At 44.1% G+C, this 26,258-nt stretch overlaps 2 protein-coding genes across 2 annotated transcripts; both read right to left on the bottom strand.

Moving 5' to 3' along the window:
* Positions 1-11,642: 11,642 nt before the first annotated feature.
* On the bottom strand, positions 11,643-12,406 carry LOC124675967 (ferredoxin-thioredoxin reductase, variable chain-like). Its single transcript, XM_047212055.1, has one exon. The coding sequence runs from the start codon at positions 12,302-12,304 to the stop codon at positions 11,870-11,872; it is 435 nt and encodes a 144-aa protein (XP_047068011.1). The 5' UTR covers positions 12,305-12,406; the 3' UTR covers positions 11,643-11,869.
* Positions 12,407-20,491: 8,085 nt separating this feature from the next.
* LOC124671545 (ethylene-responsive transcription factor ERF054-like) lies at positions 20,492-21,889 on the bottom strand. Its single transcript, XM_047207910.1, has 2 exons — positions 21,820-21,889; positions 20,492-21,603 (listed from the first exon to the last, which is right to left on the bottom strand). The coding sequence occupies exons 1-2, from the start codon at positions 21,887-21,889 to the stop codon at positions 20,492-20,494; spliced, it is 1,182 nt and encodes a 393-aa protein (XP_047063866.1).
* Between the last annotated feature and the right edge of the window lie 4,369 nt (positions 21,890-26,258).

Below are 26,258 nucleotides of genomic sequence, written 5' to 3'. Positions count from 1 at the left end.
CCAATGCTCTTCTCTAACAATATGCATGCTCCAACCATTAAGGTGGTAGATCTCTCTTACTTCAGACAAGACGGACATGCATAGCAACTCACATGTATTCAACAAAGAATAGTTGATGGCGTCCCCAGAAACATGGTTATCGCACAACAAGCAACTTAATAAGAGATAAAGTGCATAAGTACATATTCAATACCACAATAGTTTTTAAGCTATTTGTCCCATGAGCTATATATTGCAAAGGTGAATGATGGAATTTTAAAGGTAGCACTCAAGCAATTTACTTTGGAATGGCGGATAAATACCATGTAGTAGGTAGGTATGGTGGACACAAATGGCATAGTGGTTGGCTCAAGTATTTTGGATGCATGAGAAGTATTCCCTCTCGATACAAGGTTTAGGCTAGCAAGGTTATTTGAAACAAACACAAGGATGAACGGTACAGCAAAACTCACATAAAAGACATATTGTAAACATTATAAGATTCTATACCGTCTTCCTTGTTGTTCAAAACTCAATACTAGATATTATCTAGACTCTAGAGAAACCAAATATGCAAACCAAATTAGCAAGCTCTAAGTGTTTCTTCATTAATGGGTGCAAAGTATATGATGCAAGAGCTCAAACATGAGCACAACAATTGCCAAGTATCAAATTATCCAAGACATTTTAGAGTTACTACATGTAGCATTTTCCAATTCCAACCATATAACAATTTAACGAAGAAGAAACTTCGCCATGAATACTATGAGTAGATCCTAAGGACATATTTGTCCATATGCTACAGCGGAGCGTGTCTCTCTCCCATAAAGTGAATGCTAGGATCCATTTTATTCAAACAAAACAAAAAACAAAAACAAACCGACGCTCCAAGCAAAGTACATAAGATGTGACGGAATAAAAATATAGTTTCAGGGGAGGAACTCGATAATGTTGTCGATGAAGAAGGGGATGCCTTGGGCATCCCCAAGCTTAGACGCTTGAGTCTTCTTATAATATGCAGGGGTGAACCACCGGGGCATCCCCAAGCTTAGAGCTTTCACTCTCCTTGATCATATTGCATCATACTCCTCTCTTGATCCTTGAAAACTTCCTCCACACCAAACTCGAAACAACTCATTAGAGGGTTAGTGCATAATAAAAATTCACATGTTCAGAGGTGACACAATCATTCTTAACACTTCTGGACATTGCATAAAGCTACTGGACATTAATGGATCAAAGGAATTCATCCAACATAGCAAAAGAGGCAATGCAAAATAAAAGGCAGAATCTGTCAAAACAGAACAGTCCGTAAAGATGGATTTTATTAGGCCACCAGACTTGCTCAAATGAAAATGCTCAAATTGAATGAAAGTTGCGTACATATCTGAGGATCATGGACGTAAATTGGCTTAATTTTCTGAGCTACCTACAGGGAGGTAGACCCAGATTCGTGACAGCAAAGAAATCTGGAACTGCGCAGTAATCCAAATCTAGTACTTACTTTACTATCAAAGACTTTACTTGGCACAACAAAACTCAAAACTAAGATAAGGAGAGGTTGCTACAGTAGTAAACAACTTCCAAGACACAAATATAAAACAAAAATACTGTAGTAAAAACATGGGTTGTCTCCCATAAGCGCTTTTCTTTAACGCCTTTCAGCTAGGCGCAGAAAGTGTATCTCAAGTGTTATCAAAGGGTGGTGTATCTACAGCGGGGTTTGGAGTTTTCTCAACCATGCATAGTATATTGGATACATAAGTTTCAGCGTCTCCCTTCTCATTAGTCTTGGGCTTGCTACTCTCATCGAACAAATTTTCAGGAACAAGCCAAGCATAATTATGTTCTAGTGCATCATTCATAGCTAGGAGTTTACATGGTATTGGTGCTTTGATCTCCCCACCTTCATTAGCATTATTAGTGTACCTTATCCTATCTATATCCATTTTTTCAAGGAGACCAACAAAATTAGTATGAGAACCAAGCATATTAAATTTAGCAAAGACCTTTCTAGCCTCTCTTGCTAGACCACCAAATTCTCTAAGAAGGGTTTCTAAAACAAAATCTTTATTTTCCCCCTCTTCCATATCACCAAGTGTAAGAAACATGTGTTGGATTATAGGATTGAGATTAACAAATTTAGTTTCCAACAAGCGAACTAAATGCGCAGCAGACAATTTCATAAGTAGGAGCAAGTTCTACCAAGTGTCTATCTTCAAAATCTTCAACGGTGCTAACATGGGTGAAAAATTCTTCTATATTGTTCCTCCCAATTATAGACCCGCGTCCTACCGGTATGTTTTTTGTGGTAAAATTAAAAGGAAACATGATGAATCAAGTAAAGTAAATGCAAGTAACTATTTTTTTTGTGTTTTTGATATAGCAAATAAGACAGTAAATAAAGTAAAACTAGCAACTAATTTTTTTGTGTTTTGATATAATGCAGCAAACAAAGTAGTAAATAAAATAAAGCAAGACAAAAACAAAGTAAAGAGATTGAGAAGTGGAGACTCCCCTTGCAGCGTGTCTTGATCTCCCCGACAACGGCGCCGGAAAATATGCTTGATGGCGTGTATTTCACACGTTCGTTGGGCAACCCCAAGAGGAAGGTATGATGCGCACGGCGGCAAGTTTTCCCTCGGAAAGAAACCAAGGTTTATCGAACCAGGAGGAGCCAAGAAGCACGTTGAAGGTTGATGGCGGCGGGATGTAGTGCGGCGCAACACTAGGGATTCCGAGCGCCAACGTGGAACCTGCACAACACAACCAAAGTACTTTGCCCCAACGAAACAGTGAGGTTGTCAATCTCACCGGCTTGCTGTAACAAAGGATTAACCGAATTGTGTGGAAGATGATTGTTTGCATAGAAAACAGTAAAAACAAGTATTGCAGCAGATTTGTATTTCAGTATTAAAGAATGGACCGGGGTCCACAGTTCACTAGAGGTGTCTCTCCCATAAGATAAAAGCATGTTGGGTGAACAAATTACAGTCGGGCAATTGACAAATAGAGAGGGCATAACAATGCACATACATGGCATGATAAGTATAGTGAGATTTAATTGGGCATTACGACAAAGTACATAGACCGCCATCCAAGCTGCATCTATGCCTAAAAAGTCCACCTTCGGGTTATCGTCCGAACCCCTTCCGAGTATTAAGTTGCAAAGCAACGGACAATTGCATTAAGTATGGTGCGTAATGTAATCAACAACTACATCCTCGGACATAGCGCCAATGTTTTATCCCTAGTGGCAACGAGCACAACACAACCTTAGAACTTTCTCGTCACTGTCCCGGTGTCAATGCGGGCATGAACCCACTATCGAGCATAAATACTCCCTCTTGGAGTTAAAAGAAAAAACTTGGCCAGAGCCTCTACTAGTAACGGAGAGCATGCAAGATCATAAACAACACATATGTAATAACTTGATAATTAACATAACATGGTATTCTCTATCCATCGGATCCCGACAAACACAACATAGAGTATTACAGATAGATGATCTTGATCATGTTAGGCAGCTCACAAGATCCAACAATGAAGCACAATGAAGAGAAGATAACCATCTAGCTACTGCTATGGACCCATAGTCCAGGGGTGAACTACTCACTCATCACTCCGGAGGCGACCATGACGGTGTAGAGTCCTCCGGGAGATGAATCCCCTCTCCGGCGAGGTGCCGGAGGAGATCTCCGAATCCCCCGAGATGGGATCGGCGGCGGCGTCTCGATAAGGTTTTCCGTATCGTGGTTTTTCGCATCGGGGTTTCGCGACGGAGGCTTTAAGTAGGCGGAAGGGCAGAGTCGGGGGCCGACGAGGGCCCACACCACGGGCGGCGCGGGCCCCCTTGGCCGCGCCGCCATGTGGTTTGGCCACCTCGTGGCCCCACTTCGTATGCTCTTCGGTCTTCCGGAAGGTTCGTGGTGAAATAGGCCCCGGGTCTTCGTTTCGTCCAATTCCAAGAATATTTCGTTACTAGGATTTCCGAAACCAAAAACAGCAGAAAACGGAAGCGGCACTTCGGCATCTTGTTAATAGGTTAGTTCCAGAAAATGCACGAATATGACATAAAGTGTGCATAAAACATGTAGGTATCATCAATAATATGGCATAGAACATAAGAAATTATCGATACGTCGGAGACGTATCACTCGCTTTGAGATGATCGTTGTGAATGTTAACCACGGTGGATATATGCCATCAACAACATAGTAGCCCGTTGTATAGTCATGGTCATTGACGGCGTAGTTGCGGGCCGAAATATCACACCACTATCTTCTTCAGTCAGAGCTCGAAAATATGTCATACTCAAGACAGAGATCATGACCTTGCTGATCCTACACACGATTCGATATCCGATGATTCTAATTTCTTCGGAGATCTTTTGATACACGCTAAACCCAATTGGCCTGGTTGCGTTCCTCTTGCGCTAGTATAGCGACTCTTTGCCTCACAAGATTTGAAAATCTTCACAAACAGAGATCGACCCAAAATGAGCCAGATATGTTGGTACCTCGGCGAAATAATCACGAATGAGCATGTTGTGGCCAAGCATTTGGTTCCTAGGAATGCGAAGACAATAGACTTTGGATCCCGAACGCCGCTTCTTCCTCCGCTCATCGAGCTCTTCGCGGCAAGCAACACCACCATTTTATCGACACCGGCATCAAGCAAATACTCCAAATCCAAGCAATCCGAGGATGACGAGTCCTCGAGCAAAAATTGGGCGTAAAACTTAAGCTCATCTACATATGCACGAAATCGTCTGCAATATTACTAGCCACCTAGGGATCTACAAAGCCAAATGGATAAAATGAACCAAAAATCAATTACCTTTTGTAGAGAGGGAAGAACCGTCGCATTCGATTTGAGCCAGCGCAGTCAATTAGTGGAGAGGAGCAACGGGGAGGGGACAGGGATGAGGCAGGGAGCCTTGCTTTCCGGCGCACCCAAGCTTCACAAGCGCTCCATGGCGGCGCGCAGCGCAGAAGGGACAAGATCTCATCGAAGGAGTTCCTATCGGCCGGAATCGGGGAGGGAGGAGCTTGGACAAAGTAGGGAGCGGATGCTGCAGGCGGTGAAGGAGTTCCTATCGGCCGGAATCGGGGAGGGAGGAGCTTGGACACGGGCGGGATCTACGAGGACGCGCGGTGGTGGAGGAGCTTGGAGGCAGTGCTGGCGTGCAGCTGACGTGGGAGTTAGAAATCTTTGTGGTGTAACTTTTCTTTAGGTCCCCGGCAACGGTGCCAGAAAACAAGCTTGATGACGTGTACTCGACGTATGCGGACACGCTGTTGGGAAACTCCAATAGGAAGGTGTGATGAGCACACCAGCAAGTTTTCCCTCAGTATGAAACCAAGGTTTCATCGACCAGTAGGAGAAAGGCTTAACTTCTGAAGGTGTTGCTGGCTGACTAGTGGCAGGGCGCACTACCGGCGTTAGCAACAACATGGAATCTGCACACAACACAACCAAAGTACTTTGCCCCAACTTACAGTGAGGTTGTCAATCTCACCGGTTTGCTGAACACAAAGGATTAGACGTATCGAATGGAAGGAGATGTTTGCAGAAAGTAAACAGAACATGATTGCAGTTGAATTTATCAGTAAAGGAAATATGACCGGGGTCTACAGTTCACTAGAGGTATCTATCCATAAAGAAATAACATATTGGGTGAACAAATTACAACTGAGCAATTGACAGAATATCGACCATACATGACAAGATGATTACTATGATAATTTGGTATTGGGCATTACAACATAATACATAGACCGTAATCTAACAGCGTCCGTGACTAATAATCCACCTTCAGGTTGTCGTCCGAACCCCTTCCCGTATAAAATTGCAAGCAACAGACTATCGCATTAAGCAATGTGTGTAAAGTAAACAATAGAATTACCCTTGGATAAAACATTGTTGGGCTATCCCTAGTAGCAACAACACATCTACAACCTTAGAAGTTATAAAGTCACTCTCCCAGGAAACTAGAGGCATGAACCTACTATCGAGCATAAATACCCCCTCTAGGAGTCACAAGTATCTACTTGGCCAGAGTTTCTACTAGCAACGGAGAGCATGCAAGATCACAAATAACATATGACATGAATATATAATCAATCTTAACATAGTACACAATATTCATCGGATCCCAACAAACCAAACATATAGGATTACATAAAGATGATCTTGATCATGCAGGGCAGCTCACAAGATCGATAAATGAAGCACAAGGTAGAGAAGACAACCATCTAGCTACTGCTATGGACCCATAGTTCAGGAATGAACTACTCACACACCACTTCGGAGGCGGGCATGGCCATGTAGATGCCTCCGGCGATGATTTCCCGAGATGGGTTCGGGCGTTCGGCGATGGCGGCCGCGACGAAACTTTTCGTGGATTTTGGCTTCGGTCTCCAGGGTTTTCCCGAGAAGATGTATAAATAGGCGGAAGATTAAGGTCGGTTGGTGCGCCTCTTCGCCCCCCTCCGGACTTCGTCTTCGTTTCGGTAAAATGTTGAATTTGGCTTTTGTTTCGTCCAATTCCGAGAATATTTCCTGTATAATTTTTCCGAAATACAAAAACAACAAAAAACATGACTGATACTATGGCATCTTGTTAATAGGTTAGTGCCGAAAATCATGTAAAGGTGCAACAAAGTGTAAACAAAACACATATAAATTGATGTAAAACAAGCATGGAGCATCAAAAATTATAGATACATTTAAGACGTATTAGGCAGCGCATGCTAAAATGTCCGTGGGCGCGCTGAAATTTCCCTCTTGCCTATTGGTCGAGACAGAGGACACTACTTGTTCAGTTCCGTCGCGAAAACTACGTATCTACGGGTTGGGAGGCCGAGTTTACCAAGCATCTTAAAAAAATTAAAGATGACATAGATGCGTGGTGTATGGTGTGTTTTATTTTTTTTCGCCCAAAACCATAGTTGAGCGGTTATTTTAGTGATTATGTCTATATAAGGTGTGTTAGAGGGAAAACTTAAAACTAAGGCCGAGCTACATATAGCCTTTTAATAGCAAACACTCAAAATTCATATCTCGAAGTTTTAAATAATCTGAAACAAAATTCTAGAGATAGCTAATGGTGTATAGTACCACGGTGGATAATCTCAATACAAACTACTTTTTATTCTAGGCTACACAAAAATAACAAATTGTGACAAATTTTATAGTGAATATTGCATATTTCAGGAGTATAAAATTTATCAGATTATGTCCATTTCGTGTAGCATAGAATACAAATAGTTTGCATTGAGGGTTTACAACATTGTAGCATAGGAGGCCGAGTTAAATGTTTTTTTGGTGACTGCATACGTAAGCTTCGTAGGGAGCAGAACGCGGATATACAAATACGTGGTCTTCTCGCGTACCAGATTTACCGGCAGCAGGCCATATTTTGCGTTTTTTACAAAATACAAAGTTCTTTAGGAGTCAACAGCATCCAGGTTTACTGCTTTTACTAACGTAAAGCACGAGGCATTTGATCTGGTTTACAGCGAGGGAGCCACCACACTGTCACAAGAACCACAAAAGCTACACGAAAAAAAGGAGAACTAACAACGAACAAAAGCCTGCCTGCAGCTCTCATCAGAGTAACGAAACAGCTGTCCCCATGATCATGAGGTCCAGTCTTTTGATGATTTTACCATATCTCTTATGTTGTTTTTGTTATCATGAATGAAAAAAGGGTGGGAATTACTGAAACAGATTCGTAGAGAAAAAAAGAAATTGTTGAAACAGTGTCAAACTACGCGATTCAGTATGAGTGTGTTGCCGATTTTGAGAACCATATAGGAGAACCATATATCTTTCCATATTACCAAATACAGATAGCATCATATGCAATGCTCCCTCAGACCTCCATAATTTAAACTAAAACAACGAAAAGAATCATGCAACGAGAGTATCAGATCTTCCCCACGTCTTGCCCAAAACAACCTTCTATTGGTAGAATGCTTGGTCAGATAAGTAATTATTACTACAGTAGTATAGTATGCTGCAACACGAATTAATGGGCATTAATTCATGTGTAAGTTGACCTGACTACTCTCCAAAGAACTGAAGCCTGACGAATTGCTAGTACTGCTGCTGTGAAGAGCAGTAACAGTTAGATCTTGTAACCGATTATACATATAGACACTGTTCGAATTTTGAACAGAGTTTACTATGGATTTAGGATTCTAACGCGGGAGAAAATGAAGGTCAACGGAACAGGCAGAAATGAAACATCAAGATGAGATCTGTTATACTACCTCTTTACATCAAAATGATGTCTTAGATATGTCTAAATCTGGATGTATGTAAACACAATATGAACATGTAAATAAAATCTGAGAGTATATTTCCTACTAAGAATATGCATATAAATAAAAGCATGAGGTATTTGATCTGATGTACTACAGAGGGGAGCCACCATACTGTTACAGAAGTACAGTACCACAAAAGCTGGAAAAGGTTGGATAAAAAGGAGGATTAACAATGAACATAAGACTGCCCAAACAATGAAGCAAAGCTGTCTCCGTGATAATGAGCCCCAGCCTTTTGATGATTTTCACCGTATCTCCCACCATGTTCTATTTTATCATGAACAGAGATGGCCCAAACAATGAAAGAGCATGTGCACCTCTTTTTTTTTTTCTTTTTTTTTTACAGAGAGCATATACAAAGCGGTATGGTTGCAATTCTTTTACGCCAGTGTGGCTGATTTTGAGAACAAAGCAGGTAACATAACAACACCAACATCATATACTAGATCAAATCTTCCCAGCTTTCTTGTGCAAAATAACCTTCTATGGGTAGAATTGCAAGTGATGATACTAAAATGCTTGGTCACTTGGTCAGGTAACTCTTGATGCAATTTTATTTTTTTGCGAGACTGATGCAATTATTACCTGGCTCTATGTCAACACAAATTGATGGGCATTGATTCTTATGTGTAAGTTGACCCGATTGCTAACACAAGTAGATAATAACCCAAAAACAATTGAAGCATGCTACCAGTTGCCACTGCTGCCAGAAGTCCAGAACTGTAACAGTTATGACCTTGCACGGAATTATACAGATAGAAAATGTTCGAATTTTGAACAGGGTTAACTACATACTAAGGATTCTAACACATAAGAAGATGAAAGGCCATATGCTGGGTCAACGGATCAGGCAGCAATGAAATAGTACCCCCGCAAGAGAATATTCATATAAATATATGCATCGGAGTGTTAGTTGATATAATGGATTCATATCACGGTTCCCATATCCCAGAATGAAACAAAGAGATTTTACCAAGTGCCTTCACACATTTTACCTACGCTGGAATTACCATAGAAGCATCAAGACAAGACACAACAGCAGAAATTAAAGTGCACAGTAGAATGACTATTCTTCCAAGCAAAGCTGTAAAACTACTAAATGTCATCCTAGCACAGTAGCAAACCACCAATAACATGTAGGCATCATGCATCAAAGTAGAAGCAGTATTCTAGAAATAACCAAGATTGATGATAAAAATCGAGCACAAATTTTCAAGTCCCTAACAGAAGAGAGTTTAGTTGCCAGGTCGAACTATGGTTAAACAGTTTTTGAGAAACACACTACCTTGAAGGCTTCAGGAAGCAGAATTTAGAACAACAGCAGGCATAGCCTGAACCAATCAATTGATGAATCATAGAGAGGAGCCCATGGGTATTAAACAATATTTACTGAACACATTGCAACCTAGCTCTTATTTGGCCTGGATCAGGAATTTATGGAAACCCTTTGCCATTACCAAAGCTACAAGCCTTAGCATTTTAGTACCGAACACAACAAAAATGTGAGCACTTTGCAGTAAAGCGCCACTTCACAATGCAGTTGTTTAGTGTACTGTAGTCAGTCCGCATGAGGGGGGAGGGAGTCTGATTGCTCGATCAAAAGCAAAACCCACTTTCAGGTTCTATTTGTCAATATTAAACAAGATCTGATAAATCTTGATACTCAATGTAACAAATAAACAAGGTATGATCAATCTCTTATGAAATCATGCAGAAACGTCAGTTGACACTGAATTCTGCAACTATGTTTACGCACAGACAACTATAAAGACATTATATGTAGACTTGAATGAGAGTGGAGACAGACAGGGAAGCGGTGAGTGTAACTCTGCGTGTAGCAAAGAGATGGAGTGGACCAGAAAAGGGAGATAGCACAGAGATGGAGAAAGAAGAGAGGGGGAGAAAAGGAGTTCAAATTAGATTCCATGTCCAAGTACGTGCCGCATCGAACGGAATCTGTACACTAGATGCTATATAGAAAGTAGAGCCTCAAATCCACTGTCATCTAGGGCAATATCAGGTCGTATTCGGGTCTATGGGCTGTCTCTCCGGTTTCGACAGTTCAGCGGTGCAAAGACAGCTGGTTAAGGGTTATAAGTAGACGACTTGAATAGTTGAAGGGGTAATCTATTCATTTTCATTTTCTTAAGAGAATGCACAGTATTAGGTCAAACTCTCAATTCCTAGACAGGAACTGAAGAATCGGCAAGTCGTCGTTTAATGGCCCTATTTATAGTATAAAATTGCAAAAGAATTTCATAATCCTACTCATAGATTCAAACATCATACTGCTTTTTCATTAAACCCAGGTAGCTATACCATACTTTGATTGCTCCAAAGTCCAAATTGTTAATTGATACTCAAACATTATAGTTGTTTAACAGAACAAAAACATCCGAACCTTATGTTAGTGAGGAGCTTGGCCAATACCAACACTCTCCTAGTAGCCCTTCGGAAACATCAGCACCGTTACGCTACCAGTACGTCGAGTTAAGTACAAAATAACAAGTAGGTCAGTAACTTAAACCAGACCCAAGTGTTGGAGGCAAGTAAAATAGCAGCAATATTTTTTGTCAGGAGAAAATTAAGTGCCCAAGATGAAAATTATCTTTGAATGGGTTAACTTAAATTGTCGCTTGTGCCCGGATGTGATTTGGACCTATTGGATACAGAAAGGTGTATGAGGCTCGTAGAAAGCTAAATTTTGTGAACAACTAACTCACATCACTTTAAATGCGAACAATCAACTGCTCAAATGAGGCGTTAGCCTAAACATATATTTGTCACTCGATGTTCCCCTGGATGGGACGACAAAACACTAACCAACAAGAACGTCTTCAATTCATGCAAACACCTAAATCGAGTACATAACAAAACAGCAAAACATATACTCTTCTCATGTATGAATTTGACAAGATCAAAAGCTCTACAAGATTATGAGCACTAAGTCTGAAAGAAGATTGTTGGTGCTAAAGACCAACATATATGAAGAAAGAACAAAACTTACAATTCCTGACATATTTTCCAATGAAAACAGAAAAGGCTCTGTCTTCCCATGGACAGTAACACATGTACACACTAAGCTTCATTAGAAGGTATCATCATAGCGAACTTTCTTGAACCAACATATATGATTGAGGGGTCATGTTTAGTAACTAGCATTTTCAGTGTACCATCCATTTTGACTGATTTTAATGATATACATCGAAATTAGAACTATTCCTAGTAAGGCGCACACTATCTATGAGACCAACTGGCAATTAGGCATCCATAATTAATTCTTGAAACAATCAACAGGAAAAGTATTGGGCACAAATGACAACAGTGTCCTAGTATAATCACTCTCATTCATAATCGTCATCATCTCGAACAATTCTCACATCTGAAAAATTCGATGTTGAACAGAGAGAAGTGAGGAAGAGCAAACCAGAGGTAAACAAACATCAACTTACTTGCTATCCCCTTGCTCCCTCTTCAACCTCCCCTGCTAATGTACATGGGTGCTGCGTTCGCCCCGAAGAGCGCATTATTCTACAACACAGAGGGTCCAATTCGTCTCAGACGAACTCGAACTCGTCCTCTCGGAGGTGGACGAAGAACCGCACCGGCTTGTCCTGCCCATCCAGCTTGAGCTCGAACTCCACTCTGAAGGGGCGGTTGGCCGTGATGCGCTTGCCCTTCCAGACACCGACATACTGCTTGACCACACCCTCCATGCCACGAAGGTTGAGGTCCGGCGCCTTGGGGACGTGGTAGACGCGAACCGGCGCCGTGACGCGCACGCGCTTACCGATCTTGGGCGCCGCAGAGGCCTCCTCGTCCGCAACGTCGGGCGGTGGTGACACGTCGCTGCTGACGGCGACCTGGCACGCGGTGCGGAGGCGCGCGCGGCACCGCGGCGGCGCGAGGCATCGGGCGGCCGAGAATTTCGGAGGGAGGGATCGGCGGAGGAGGGACGAGGAGGAGGGCGCCGCGGCGGTGGCGGTGGCCATCGGAGATGTTGGTGAGCGGGTGTGTGGGGAATTTGGTCGAGCAGGTGGTGTGCACGTGAGGATAACGCGATGCTGAAGCTGGTGGCGATTGGGGAGGCGTGGAAATTATAGCGACGTGACGGTTGTTGTTGGCTCGCAAAACTCAGGAGGAGGAAAATTACAACTGTACAGTACTGACCTCTGGCCATTCCAAAGGCTGTCTGATCATCCAAGACACTTTTCTTGTTTTATTACTTCGCATGCCAGATCGGACGCACATGAAATGTTCCGGAGAGCGATGGACCTGAGCACCAGTGTTTTTAGTTTTAAAACATTTTAAAAATGTATTTTTGTGTTCTGGAAATTATAAATATGTTACATGAATACATAAACATGTTTGAATACTCGTGCGAAATTTCAGTACAAACTGCAATGTATTTTGAGCTACAAAAAAATAAACAAGACTGGCTGTATATAGGGATAGAAAACTCAAATTTCTGTCTGAAATTCGTTTTTTATTGCTTAAAATACAACATATTTTCCCTAAAATTTCTATAGTACCATTGAAATGTGTATATGTATGCGAGTATTTAATTTCAAATTTTGTAGAGTCCCAAAATATGCTTTTCAAAAACGAGAAGCACTGGCGCTCATGTGCCAAAGACACTTTTCATAGATTTCAATGTATTTCTATTTAATTAAGTGTAGCTACAAATTTCTTTTAATGGTAAAGGGTCTCAAAAGACCTAGAGGTGGCTCTATAAAGCGATGCCTTTACATTTTACCAAAAGGGTTCTAAAGGTAACAAAAGAAGTACAATTCGATTGACAGATCTTGCAAAAAGGACCCTACAAAGATTTGTAGAGGCACATCCAGTCATTCATCTTCTCCATCACCGCCCACGATAACAAACCTCGGAGCAGGATCACCTTTCATAGCACTAAGGACGAAACCACTTGGTCCTGGGAAGGTTTGCACGGCCGCGTCGAGAAAGAAGGACCTCCATTGAGGGAGGAGTATGGTGTCCACAAGCGGAACTCAAGTGAACATAGATAGGCTCTATCAGCTCAAGCGGCTCATATAATATTTTTTTATTTAACTTTTTTTACCACCAGTTCACGTTAGCTGGCGTAGTGCATAAGTTGGAAGTAAGAGCATCTCCACCCGCAGCTCCAATAGAGACCCAATAGCTATTTGGGGGGTGGGGGGGGGGATCGTTTTTTCGCTCACACCATTGTGCCCCAAAAATAGTACGAACATAGATAGGCTCTATCAGCTCAAGCGGCTCATATAATATTTGTTTATTTAACTTTTTTTTACCACAGTTCACGTTAGCTGGCGTAGAGCATAAGTTGGAAGTAAGAGCATCTCCACCCGCAGCTCCAATAGAGACCCAATAGCTATTTGCGGTGGGGGGGCGGGTGGGGGGAGCGTACACCCCGCCCGCTAACTGGGTGATTTAGGCCGCGACCTAATAATGCCGGATGACTTCGTTTTAGGAAGCTTGTGCGTCTTCTTTTTACTTTTTTTTCTATTTCTTTGGTTCTCCTCTGGTTCGGTCATTTTTCTATTAGTTTATTTGTTTTTCTATCTGTTTTTTGAACATTTTCGAATTCTATTTTTTCTGTCTTTTTCTTTTTCCTAACACTGTGTTTGGATGCATAGAAAATTGGCATGGAATTTAATTTGACTAAAATTCCAAATCTAAGGTGGAAATGAATTTGTTTCTAATTCGATTATGTTGTTTGGATGTGTTCAGAAATTGGTGTTGGAATTGAAAGATGTAAGCAATTTCAAATCCTATTTGGATGAACAAACTATAGAATCTGATGTATTTTTTAGTTTCTGAATTTTCTCCACTGGCCGGCGGAACGAAGCTGGCAGGGGCACCCGCCCCCAGCGTGCTCGAGTTGGACCGTCCGCCATGGCTCGAGCCGGTGGTGGCCGGAATCGGCCGGATGTGGCCGAGATCGACATGTTACCCTCAAGGGGAATCCCGTCATTGTGGCGGCCACCAAGTGGATCGTCGAGGCGGGTCGGAGTCGGCCAGATCTCCTCCAAGTGACTTGACTGCAAGGGCACACGGCGGAGGTTGCAGGGACGCGCGGCGCAGTTGCAGGACGCGACAGCGGATTCAGGGACGCGCGACACAGTTGCAGGACGCGGCGGCGGCAGTTGGACGCGCGGCAGCGGTGGGACGCGCGGCGGCGGAGACCGTGTAGGGGGAGGCGAGGCAAGGTAGAAGAGGAGGAGGGCCGGACCTGCACTGCGTCGCCGGTCGCCGGCCGCTCACGACGGGGAAACTCGCATCGCCAAGAGGTCACTGGGTCGCTCCTCTCTTTCTCTCGAGTAGCGAACATGTACGTTGGCGGAAGCCTTTCCACGCGATTCCGAGGGGGCGACCTCGGAAAGGTTCGCGGGTTGCTAACACACGAGGAAGCGGCCCTCGGAATTCAGTTTAGTTTCCAGACTATAATTTTGAGGCCAATCCAAACAGCAGAATTTAACCCTAATTCAAGATTCCATGATTCCATGTCCAATTCTATGCATCCAACACAGTGTAAATGTTTTTGTAACATTTTTTAATATGAACAAAAATTGTGAGCAAATTTTTTGTGTCAACAAAAATAATTTTTGAACAATTTTTTTTGAGAATTATTTTTGTTGAGCAAAAATTTTGTAACTTTTTTTAATCTGAACTTTTTCGAATTTTGATATTTTTTCGAAAATAATATACACAGAGAAGCTTTTACTGGGCCGGCCCAACAAAATCGCTAGAGGGGAATCGCACCGTGCGGTATTCCGGCATGCACGTGAGACGTGAGCGGCCAATTGGTGGGTGAATCCTATATGCTGACCAGGTCGGTGGTGCCACCGCACACCCCCGCGGGGAGATGGGTCTGGCCCAGTTAGGCTTTTTTTTTCGTTTTTCTGTTTTTGACCTGCTTTTTTCCGTTCTCTATTGTTTTTAGTATCTTTTTATGTTTTCATTTTTACTTTTGATTTTTAATTTAATTTCGATTTAAAGAAATATGAATTTGTTCAGATTTTTAAAATATTTGAATTTATTTTTTATATTCGAAATCTGTTCAAAATCGAAATTCATTCAAATTTAGAAATTCATTCAATTTCTTGAAATTTGTTTAAATTTTGAAATCTGTTCAAAATCTGAAATTTGTTCACTTTTCAAAAAAATTCAACTTTTAAAAAATATTCAGGATTAAAATTGCATATATTTAAAAAATGTTCAAATTTTGAATTTGTTCAGATTTAAAAACATTCAAATATTCTTTTGAAGAATCCTCGAAAATTATATTTGGTTTTCCAAAAAACGTTGAGATTTAAAAATGCAAAAACAAAACAAAGAAAAGAAGGTGTACCTGATGGGCCGGGACCGTGGCCCATGAAACTGCTGCTTGCATGTGGGGGTGTTGTGGCTTGTTTCCGCCGACCAAGTCGGCATAAAGCTATCTCCCCAATTGGTGCACCCCAGTCAGCAGGGACTGCAAATGAAGTGGGCAGCCCCTAGCTGCATATATTCAGCCCTTTAAATGTGGACGCAAGAAAAATGTGGGCCTGTTCGTTTCCTTCTTTCAACGTTACGAGAGAGCGGGCACATTCCTGAAATTGCATTGGCCCACAACTTGTTGGGCCTATGTGGTACTCACGATCTAGTATAGAGGTATCTGTACAAAAATAACAACCTTCACGAAGAGAAGATAACTCGCTCCGTACGTGATACGTGATGCTGTGGTGTCAGAAAATCACTAGGAAGTGATTTCCCTACTTGTCGCGTGTCGCAAGGGAACCACGGTGGGGATGGGAGATGATAGAGAAGGCATAGGACTGGGCTGTGTCAGTTTTTCCCTTTATTTTCTAGATTCGTTTTTTCAAAATGAACTATTTTCAAAACCGCATGTCCAAATTACGATCTGTTTTCACTTATGAGATCCTCGCGTCGAGATCTTCAAAACTAGATCCCATGATGATAGGTTTCGGAATATTTTTCCGTACGTACTTCTGTTTCTAGTGTATTTGGTGCAGTTTTTTTCTTTATTTGTTAATATTTGCTCATGAGCGCGACTGTATCTGCACTTGCTCGTGTGTGCGACTAAACCTGTACTTGCTAGTGTGCGCAACCGTACTCGTGTGTCATAACGTAACTATACTCATTCGTGTGTGAGGCAGTACTTCTACTCGCTCGTGTATGTAACTGTACTTGTGTTGTATACGCAATGGTACTCGTGTGTCATACGTAACTGTACTCGCTCGTGTGTATAGTTGTAGTTGTACTCGCTCATGTGTAACCGTACTCGTATTTTATATGACATTGTACTCGTCTGTCATGCGTAACTGTAGTCGCTCGTGTGTGACAGTTGTTGCATGTGGTAAGCTAGCTAGTTGCCATAGCTTTATACTCAATGGATTACGGTGGGTGTACATGGTAAGCTAGCTCCCTAGTTTTGGACTTTTGTTCTATCCATCCAGTTTTTTGCATGCGTTTAGAGCATGTTTGGTTGTCGTTTTCGTGCAGCTAGGCTCCAAAACAGGACACGTTCTTGGTCCAATGGAGTCTGGCCCGTTAGAAATGGTGTAAAAGACGTAGTTCCTACTTCGTTTGGTGGCATGGACTAAAATTTCTGGACCGTGAAGAGATTTTGGGCTGGTTGTTTGGTTGTGGCCGCGTTCGGCATGCATGTGAGGGTCCAACAGCCAGACACTAAAATTCAAGGGAATCTTCACGCGCTTTCGTCTCCAACAGGCCTATCCCCGGAGAAACGCTCGATTCGGGCGTAGCTGTGAGCCTACTTCCATGCAGGCTAACAAACGCGCTCTTAGGGTACGCGTACTTGTGGCGGGAGCCATACTTGGATGGGCTCATGACGTGAGCGGCGCTGGAGTACTTCGCCGCGGGTGGGTTTGCGGTTGGAGCGCGGACTTGCACAGGGTGAATTTGCGGGACGGCTCGCTCGTGTGGCACCGCATGGCATGCCACGTGTTGTTCGCTGCTATGTTCACGGAACAAAATTTTCCCTTTGTGAAGGTCGATCTCTGCTAGTGGTATCCGAGATGTGAATCGTTTTTTCTTAGAAAGACAAGATGCGAAGCCTGGTCTGCTTCTGCCGAGCTCTATCGACCTGCCCGAGCTTGAGTTAGAAAGCTCGTGAGCTGCAGCTGAGGCTTCAGTTCGGTTTGCTTAGGCTTTGAGCAGAACATGCGCCAAGCCTTCAGCGAATCAAGCTCAAACAATTTGACGAGCTTGAATATTTTCGACACCCTTAAGGAGGAGATTGTAGACTCACAAGCTAAGAAGCTGCACCATCGTGTGGAGTGGCCACCATCTCGGCAAGAAGAGCATACAACCAAACTTTGTCGCCGTGTAGAAACACTATGAAGCAATGGATCTTTCCTAAGAGGTCAATATCCCCTCGGCACCTGTATCTGGGTAAAACTCATACTAGGCCGCGCATCGAGCCGAGAAGGAGAAACAATAGAGCGGAAACTTAGGCCCAGGCCCAAGCCCGACCCAACCCGACATCGACCCTAGATTTCAGGCATAAGCTAGGCCTGCCACTGGAAATGCCCGTCGGCCTCGGGCCGCAAACGAGCCTCTTCCCTAAATGACACATATTAGAGGCAAAGGCATGGCCACCGTTCGGGCCTAAATAGAGGCCCAAGCCCGACCATAGGGCATCAGTGGGCTGGGACACGCCTAGAATTTTCGGGCCGAGTCGGACCGACCGAGCCAGGCTAACCATGGTATATTGATAGCCTCTTTAGCCTAGCACCACGATGGACCACCAACCAGATCCCGATCTCCACTAGAGTTGGCCAAGCTTTTTCGGTTTGCTTCCTCCAGATCCATCGCAGGCCACCTACATCCACCATGGACAATAGCAGAGCGGTAGGAGGAGGATTCTCCAACCGTCGCTCATGGACAATGGAGAACATGGCGACAACGGCATACCGCCAAAAACTATGGAAGGCAAAACACAAATCGTAGGTTACACTTGTACATGAAGGGACCCACCCCTCCTGATGCTGGCCACCGTTGGAGAAGAGAGGGGGAGTGGCCAGTTGGCCCTATATCTGTAAGTAAGAGAGAGGTGGTAGTTCGGTTTGTGCATGCTGCCAACATAGCTATGTAATCTCTTCGTTCTAAATGGGTGTACTGGACATCATATATTGTAGAGTTCATGAGTTTATTCACCAGAAAATCTTATATAATTATCACTGGTTGTGTGTGGTGGTACTCTAGCCTTGATTCATTTTTATTGGCTGGCCTTGATTCATGTTTATTTGCTACATGTAGTATAACTCCACTCTCAACTAGTATTGTTGTAGTACTCTGCATTGTCTTGTTTATGGTGCACCGACTAGTAAGCCCTACACGGCGGAAAACATGAAGTAAACATAAGGGAAAGTTCATGAGGGCATCTTCAAGGATGAGCCTCCATTTTTCCTCCCCAATTGTCGTTTTTAGGTTTCCCGGATATTTGGGGCGAACAATTTTATTGTGACACTTAAGGGGGCCGACACTCCCATTTGTACAATCTCTTCTAAATTTTCTCATTTTTATTCCTATTAAACATGCTTGAAGATACATGTGAGTTGGAAGATGATGTTGCGAACATATTAAATCAACACCAGTTTAGACTTTCAACATACCTCAAACAACATTTTGAATTCAAGATAAAAATTCATACAAAACTAAAAGTTTCATTCATGGATCCATTCTAGAGTTGTCGATAAACAACCCAGCTACGAATTTGCCGATGCGTGTCGAAAACATCTTTGAACTTAGACTGATGCATGTATTAGGTTGACTAGTGGCCCCATGACATCAAACTCAAGATTGTCAGGTTGATCAGGCTCATCCCCCACAATCATAATGTGCATAATGACACAAGCAGACATGAACTTCGACAATTGATCTTGGTGCCATGTTTTAGCTGAGTGGTGAACAATAGCCCAACGAGTCTGGAGCACTCGAAATGCTCTCTCCACATTATTTCTCATGATTATGCTTGTTGTTTATTTCATTGGGGTTGAGGATTATCTTCACAAATGTTCTCTTGGGGAAAGGTACCATCAATAAAGTGGTATCCCTTGTCATAGTGGTGACCAATAGCATCAAAGTTGCACCCTAGAGCGCTTCTTTTAGCAAGTCTTGCAAAACTAGAGAGCGTTGTAGTACATTATGTCATTATGAAAGTCTGCCATGTCAAAGAGAGTATATGACTGAGAGGTCGTGTGACGCCACAACTTCAAGTATGAGTTGACTCTCTAATACATCATTTATTTCACCCTTGTCAACCAAATGGACAAGTCTTTCATTCTAGTGCATGCAATAGATGAATCCAAGCATCCTAGGAAAACCTCTTGCATTTCCACTAGCCATGAATATTTGGTTGTCTCAAGTTCTCTTTTCGGAGCACCTTCACCACCGCTTCAAAAAATGATACATGACATCAAGACATATGGACTCGTCCATGCCAAGATACTCATCAACCTGATCAGTTGGAGCTCCAAATGTAAGCATCCGAATAGCAACAGTCCATTTCTCGTCGGGGAAAACTTCACATTTTTGCAAGTAACATGAATATTTGTACATCAGCCCCACAATTTTATGGTGTCCATAGGTCAACGTGGTGGGATGTGATGTTCATGTATAAATCTTCATCTCATTCGCGAGAACACCAAGTTATTTTGTTCCCACATCGAGGTTCATGGCAAATCAATAACATGGAGCATTACGTTGAGCAAAAGCGTTAGATTTGTTGGTTAAAATTGAGATGTGGATTATTTTTTGCTAAACTTTTCTAGAGGCGCCAATTTTGTCACTTCTCGCCACAATTAGGCATCTGCACTAGTGCCATGAGACTTACAGGAAACTAACTCTGAGAACAAATATCAAACACATAATCATCATGTAAATCGTGGAATGAAAGAGATTAACAAGTCACCCTACATATAAGCTAACCAAAAAAAAAAAAATGCAGCCTAGGACAGTGTCCTATTGTGGTTCAGTAGAGAAGATCGGTATGAGAAATCAATGTGTGGCCAAATGGTTGCTGAACTGAAACGATGTTGTGATGCCGCAAAAGTTGTCTTAAAAACTGCAACCTGCATGCGTGCATTTCTGCCCTAATCCTAGCTACTTCGAAATTGTGTCGATCACCGAGAGATGTTCGAATGTGTATATGTTTAGACCTTCCACATGAAGTTAGGAGCCTGAGCTGTTTCTGGATGAGGATGAGGATCCGAAGAATAGGTCACCGGGACGTCATCGCATGGCGTGTCCGACGATGTCCCTGCTGCCACCGTCGCCGGTGCAGTTTCTTGTGCGTGAGAGTGCCCCATGCCGGCGCCGGCGGCATCCTCACCGGAGAAGCGGGAGTGGAGGAAGAGCCCGCGGGCGCTGTCGTCCATCTCATAGTCCCAGAAGGAGCTTCCGGGGCCCCACGCGTTGAACCATGCCTCGTCGGCCGGAGCCCACATGCCTACGCCGCCGGATGCCTCCGACGTGTGAAGCATTTCGGCTGTAGCCACGTCGCGAGAGGCGCCTTCGTGTAGGGCAGTCGTTGGACGCGGATCCTGTGGCTGGTCTTCAAACGTGGACCTCTCTGCGTGCTGCTGCTCACGCTGCCCTGGTGGTTGCTGCGCGCTGGCCGCCGCCTCGTCGGAAGTTTGCGGAGGCGACGACGATGAGGACGAGCACGACGCGGTGGCGGCGGCGGCCGAGGCAGCAGCGGAGCTGGCGGCGCTGGTGCGGCCGCTCCCGCCGGCCCTGCCCTTGGCGAGGAACCGGTCCGGGAAGTTGAGCCGCGCGTTCTCGCCGCGGAGCTTGAACGCCTCGCGGTCGTACGCCATGGCCGCGTCCTCGGCGGTGTCGAAGGTGCCGAGCCAGAGCCGCGTGCGGTTCCGCGGCAGGCGGATCTCGGCCACCCACTTCCCCCAGTGCCGCTGCCGCACGCCGCGGTACAGCTTCTGCGGCGGCGGCGGGGGCGCCCCCATCAGCTGCTGGTACAGCGAGGGCGGCATGCCGGCGAGCCCCCCGCGCGGGCTCAGGTTCAGCGCCTCGCTCCAGTACCGCAGGAGGTGCTGCTGCTGCTGGGCGGTCTCGGCCGGCACGAAGAAGGACGGCGTCGCGCTGGGAGGCGACCCGCCGAAGGAGATCATCTGCTGGTGCCGCAGAGGCGGCTGCTGCTGCTGTTGCTGTGGCGACGGCGACGGCAGGAGAAGGTTCAGGCTCCCGCGCGTCGCCGTCGTCGAGGCCGGCTCGTACGCGAAGGGGAACATGTGGCGAGAGGAAGGCGGCGGAGACGACGAAGGCGGGATAACGGCGTCGGGAGCGGGGAAAGATCGAGGCGAAGCCGGAGCCGAGGAAGAGGAGGTGGAGAGCGAGGAGGTGGTTCGATGGAGGCGATCGGGGCTCCTCCCGATCTTCCTGAGAGGGCGCAGCAATGCCGCCGACGCGTTCTCCATTACCGGCTCCAGCTGCTGCTGCTGCTGCCGGCGCGCCTGTATCGGCGTGACCCCCTTCCCCTTCCACCTCCTGCTGCCAGTACCACGACCGTCGCCGCTCGCGCCCGACGCGTCCATGAGCGCTGAAAATGATCGCTTGGCGTAGTCGCGGGGCGAGGGCGGTAGCGACTAGCGACTAGCGAGCGATGGGCCGTGCGCGTGGTGGGGCTTGGTCCTACTGATTCCGGGACGAGGGCGACCGGAACGAAGCTTATAAAGGTCGGAGCTCGCGACGACGGGAGTGCGTGGTCAGTGGGAAAGGGTGGCGGGAACAGACGGTGCGGCGCGCGCCAGAGGTAAAAGATCGTACGCGGTCGGTGATGTGGGCCCCACGCCCATGGACTAGGGCTCCCGGCTCTACCGTTACGATCGCGACATAGGGCACTATGTTGCTGTCACGGCTGCGTGGGCGGTACTACTGAGCTAGAGACAACCAGAACATTGCGACCAGATTTTGCTAGATTGACCATCCTATCCCAATCGCCCTCCCCAATCACATTGTTTCCCTTGCACTTCAAGCTGAGAGCGCCCCCATAGCCATTCCCATAGGTCTATTGGGAGCGCTCGATGGAAAGCCGATATGATTCCGTGATTGACTTCTAAATATCCTCTAAATATTGATTGGGTATGTCATGGTCCTACGAATTGTTTGGTGCCTTTAGACCACCCTTGATCCATAAGGCCTTTTGGGAGCACCGAGCGCAAGACGCTGGACCCGCTATGCAGTATACCAAGAGGAAGGTACCACTAGCCAACGATTTAGTCTATTCTGCCCCTCCTACCTCACCTTCCCCTGAATCGAGGCCTCTCCCATTCCCGCCAAATCTCTATAGCTGCTTCCGCTGGCCCCCTTTCGACGCCGATAGTTGAGCGGTGCCTACACTAATCCTTGGTTATCGCCCACCGCCTCGGATTCGAGAGGAGCAACGACCGGAGTTGGGCGCCTGGGTAGGCCTAGGCCAGTCTAGGGTGGTACGATTTCCAGGAGTCTATGTAATTAGTGCATGGGTTCTGTACTTGGTGTCTTCCGATAGCACCTCACCCATCAAGGCGGCTTGGTCCCTATCGGTGGGTTAGTTGGCCTCGTCTGTCTTATGCCGAGTTACCAAGTGCCTTTGTTATACTGGTTGGGGACGTGCTCCCTTGACTCTAGGAGTACCGTGGGAAGCCTCCACGCCTAGTGAGGCTGAATCGTAGAGGCCCCAGACCACCCACATACACCCCCGAGGTTTGGCTGGATTACGGCTTTGGGTTTCCCGTATCCCGTAATACCTTGTTCTTACCTGGACTCAAGATTAGATGTGGGAGGTGATACATGCTTGTATGATTATGCACAATATGGTCATCGTTAGTGAGCGCGGAGAACCTCGAGCAATAGATGAGTATCCGTATGATCACCAGGGTCCTCTAGTCACTTTTGATCACTAGGTGTCTGTGGAGTTTGTTGATTTTCTCTCCATGCACTAGGAGTTCCGTGATGAAGTTGATCATCACCAGATGCAAAATCATCTGATAGATCACCTTTGTGCGCTTAGAGGAGACGACAAGTCAGTCTTGATCAATTTAAACTCTACAGATTGACATCGTTTAATATGAAAAAACGGGTCAAACAAATCTATTGGAGTAGTGCGTATGGGAATAGCCCCCCCCCCCCCCCGGCCCACGATCACATCGTCTAATCCAGCATTGTTGCGATTGAAGATGATGCTCTTAGACTACATGCAATGCTCATAATGTGAGTAATATAATAGTAACAAAGAACTACATGCAATGCTAACTAAACATTTTAATAACATGACATGCCATTAGTTAAGGAACGGTAGCTAGCTAGCTATGTTACCGCAAACTAATAAATGTAGTATTCTATGTTACTATAACTATAACACTGCTCTTACAAAGTAGATTAGTAACATGTGCATCTTAGTACTATACTCTCTCCATCCTCAAATAAGTGTATGTTTAGTTCCAAACTTTGTCCATAAAAGAGTATACTTCTATTTTTTCAATGCACTTTAAAATAGCAAACGATGTTTCTCTCTCATAACCTCGAAATCAAACCCAATAAATATTTAACACATGTTTTTCTTATTTTCTACTTGCACTTAGGTCATTGGAGGTGAAATAATTAAAGAAGAGTGAGATGTTGGTTTGCATCTTTCTAATGTATTTCTCACTTTATTTTATAATTTATCTTAGAAATCCGTATGTACACTTATTTATGGATGGAGGAAGTACGTTAGTCACTGCTATGACTAGGCTTACGATATTCCACATAGGCAATGGCAAAAAATCCACTTTCTTCCCTGTTTCCAACCAATCCCATCACGCGCGCAATAATTGTATAGCCGTTTTGTATGTTTAGCGACCTTGTTATTCATAATTAATCATGCAGTAGGTGCGAGGAGCCTATACGGAAGAGATTAGTTTTCCTAATGACATATGCCAGACCGGTTAACAGATTCGTCCACGCGTGCTTCCGCGCCTTGGCAGGTAGTTCATGCCAGAAGGGGGAATCGGTTAACTAATTCAACAATCGCCTTGCTAGAAGCTGTATTCTAGCTTATCTTCCCCGAATTAGCTTAGTCTAAGCACAAGTGATAAGCTTTGCTGCATAGATTAGCAGGGCCGTACGGGCTAGGGCCGCTTAATTAGGCCTTCTGTCAACGTGGTTTGCTCGGCCGGGGGCGCTCGACAGTTCGACATGAGTTCGCACGCCTGTCCCTTCGTCATCATCGACCGCCTCGTTTTCATGTGCTACTGATTCCTGATTAGATACTGCCAGAAGGACTGAAGAAGAGTAGTTGTTAATTGATGTGAATAAGCGAAATTTCTGAATAAGCATCCGGTGTTACCGGCCTGTACGTTGGTTTGAGACTTTGAGATGAAACAAGTTAATGAGGGCAACTGTTACCATTGGCAGTGCTGGCTAGCTTGAATTGCACCTGGTCGAGGAATGCATCCTAGAGTAGTTCGCTCGTTGGTTCCAGATCGATCTCCTTCAATTATGCTTTGAGCGCACCAGCCACCAGGGACAACAGCTAGCTCAGTGCCGGAGGAGCCAATGTACCTCGATTGATCGGTGGCTGAACATACCATCATTTTAATGAATAATGTACATATGATTTTAGAAAGGTTAAACCATCTCAAGTTTAACCATGTTTTTACAAAATTAATACATTAGATACATCATGAAATATATTTTCATATGATATCTATAAAATATTATACTTATTGATATATATTTTTATAGAAAATCAATCAAACTTTGTTTAGATTGACTTTTCAAAAAAGTACATGCCTTATTCATGGAACGGATGTAATAGTTGTTTATTGTACAAATATATAGTAGAGCTCCTTTGATTCATAAGATTTGTGTAAGAATTTATAGAATTTGGATCCTATGATTTTTTTCTACATAAACTGTTTGATTCATTGGAACATACACCCTCAGTTCTCAAATAGTCTGCATTCTAGCTCCAAAATTTATTCTAAAATACTGTACATTCTAGCGTTTAGTCAACAATAACACTGAAAATGATGTGGTTTTGCTCTTTTTATTGGAGGTTGTTATTTTCTATGTAGTTTGGATTGGTTGTTCACGTATCTAAGTAGTATTAATAAATATAATACTAAGTTGTCTCATTTTAAAAAAAAAGTAGACTAAATCAGAATGGAGGGAGTATCCCATATGAACTAATTCTATAAAAATCTATACGAGAAAAGCACTAGCTCATATCTCATAGAAAATTTCTTTGGTACGATCAAACAAACTACATCTTCACACAGGATTGAAATAGGAATAACATCTCAATCCTATGTTCTTCCTATTCATATGCTTTTCCTATCCCATAAATCAAAGAAGACCTAAATCAAACGACGAGCAATATAAAATAGGGTAAGTACATTTATTCAATTGTTATAAGATGGAGTGATCAGGTTTACATGAATTGTACACCTTAGAGCGCAAACACCTCCAGCGGCTTCACAACAAAACAAAAATGAAGAAATTGCACCAGTTCCCGTGCTCACGAGGAATGCCACCGGCGCGGTATATCATCAATCTCTGTGACACAAGACATGTGCAGAGGAAGGCCGTGGTCGAGTACGGCTTTTTTAGACGGAAGGTTTGAAATAAGACTGGCATTAAATTAAGGAAATCATCAACTTACTAGGTGAAATACATTACAACACACTTGTTGGGGTTACCGGCTACAAATGAAGCACATCGAACAAGATGAAAGAAACAAGCAAAACTACAAAAGTTCACTTGCATCCGTCTAGAGAGCCAAATGAAGCACATAGAACAAGATGAAAGAAACAAGCAAAACTACAAAAGTTCGCTTGCATCCGTCTAGAGAGCCATATCTTCTATTGCACGGGAGCAACACCATGACAATTTCAGAACCAGAAGCCCTTACTCACATCACAACTATTGGCACCGGGGACC

Source organism: Lolium rigidum, chromosome 7 (assembly GCF_022539505.1).
Source record: "Lolium rigidum isolate FL_2022 chromosome 7, APGP_CSIRO_Lrig_0.1, whole genome shotgun sequence".
Taxonomy (NCBI): Eukaryota; Viridiplantae; Streptophyta; class Magnoliopsida; order Poales; family Poaceae; genus Lolium; species Lolium rigidum.
This window is presented reverse-complemented; position numbering and strand designations above follow the sequence as displayed.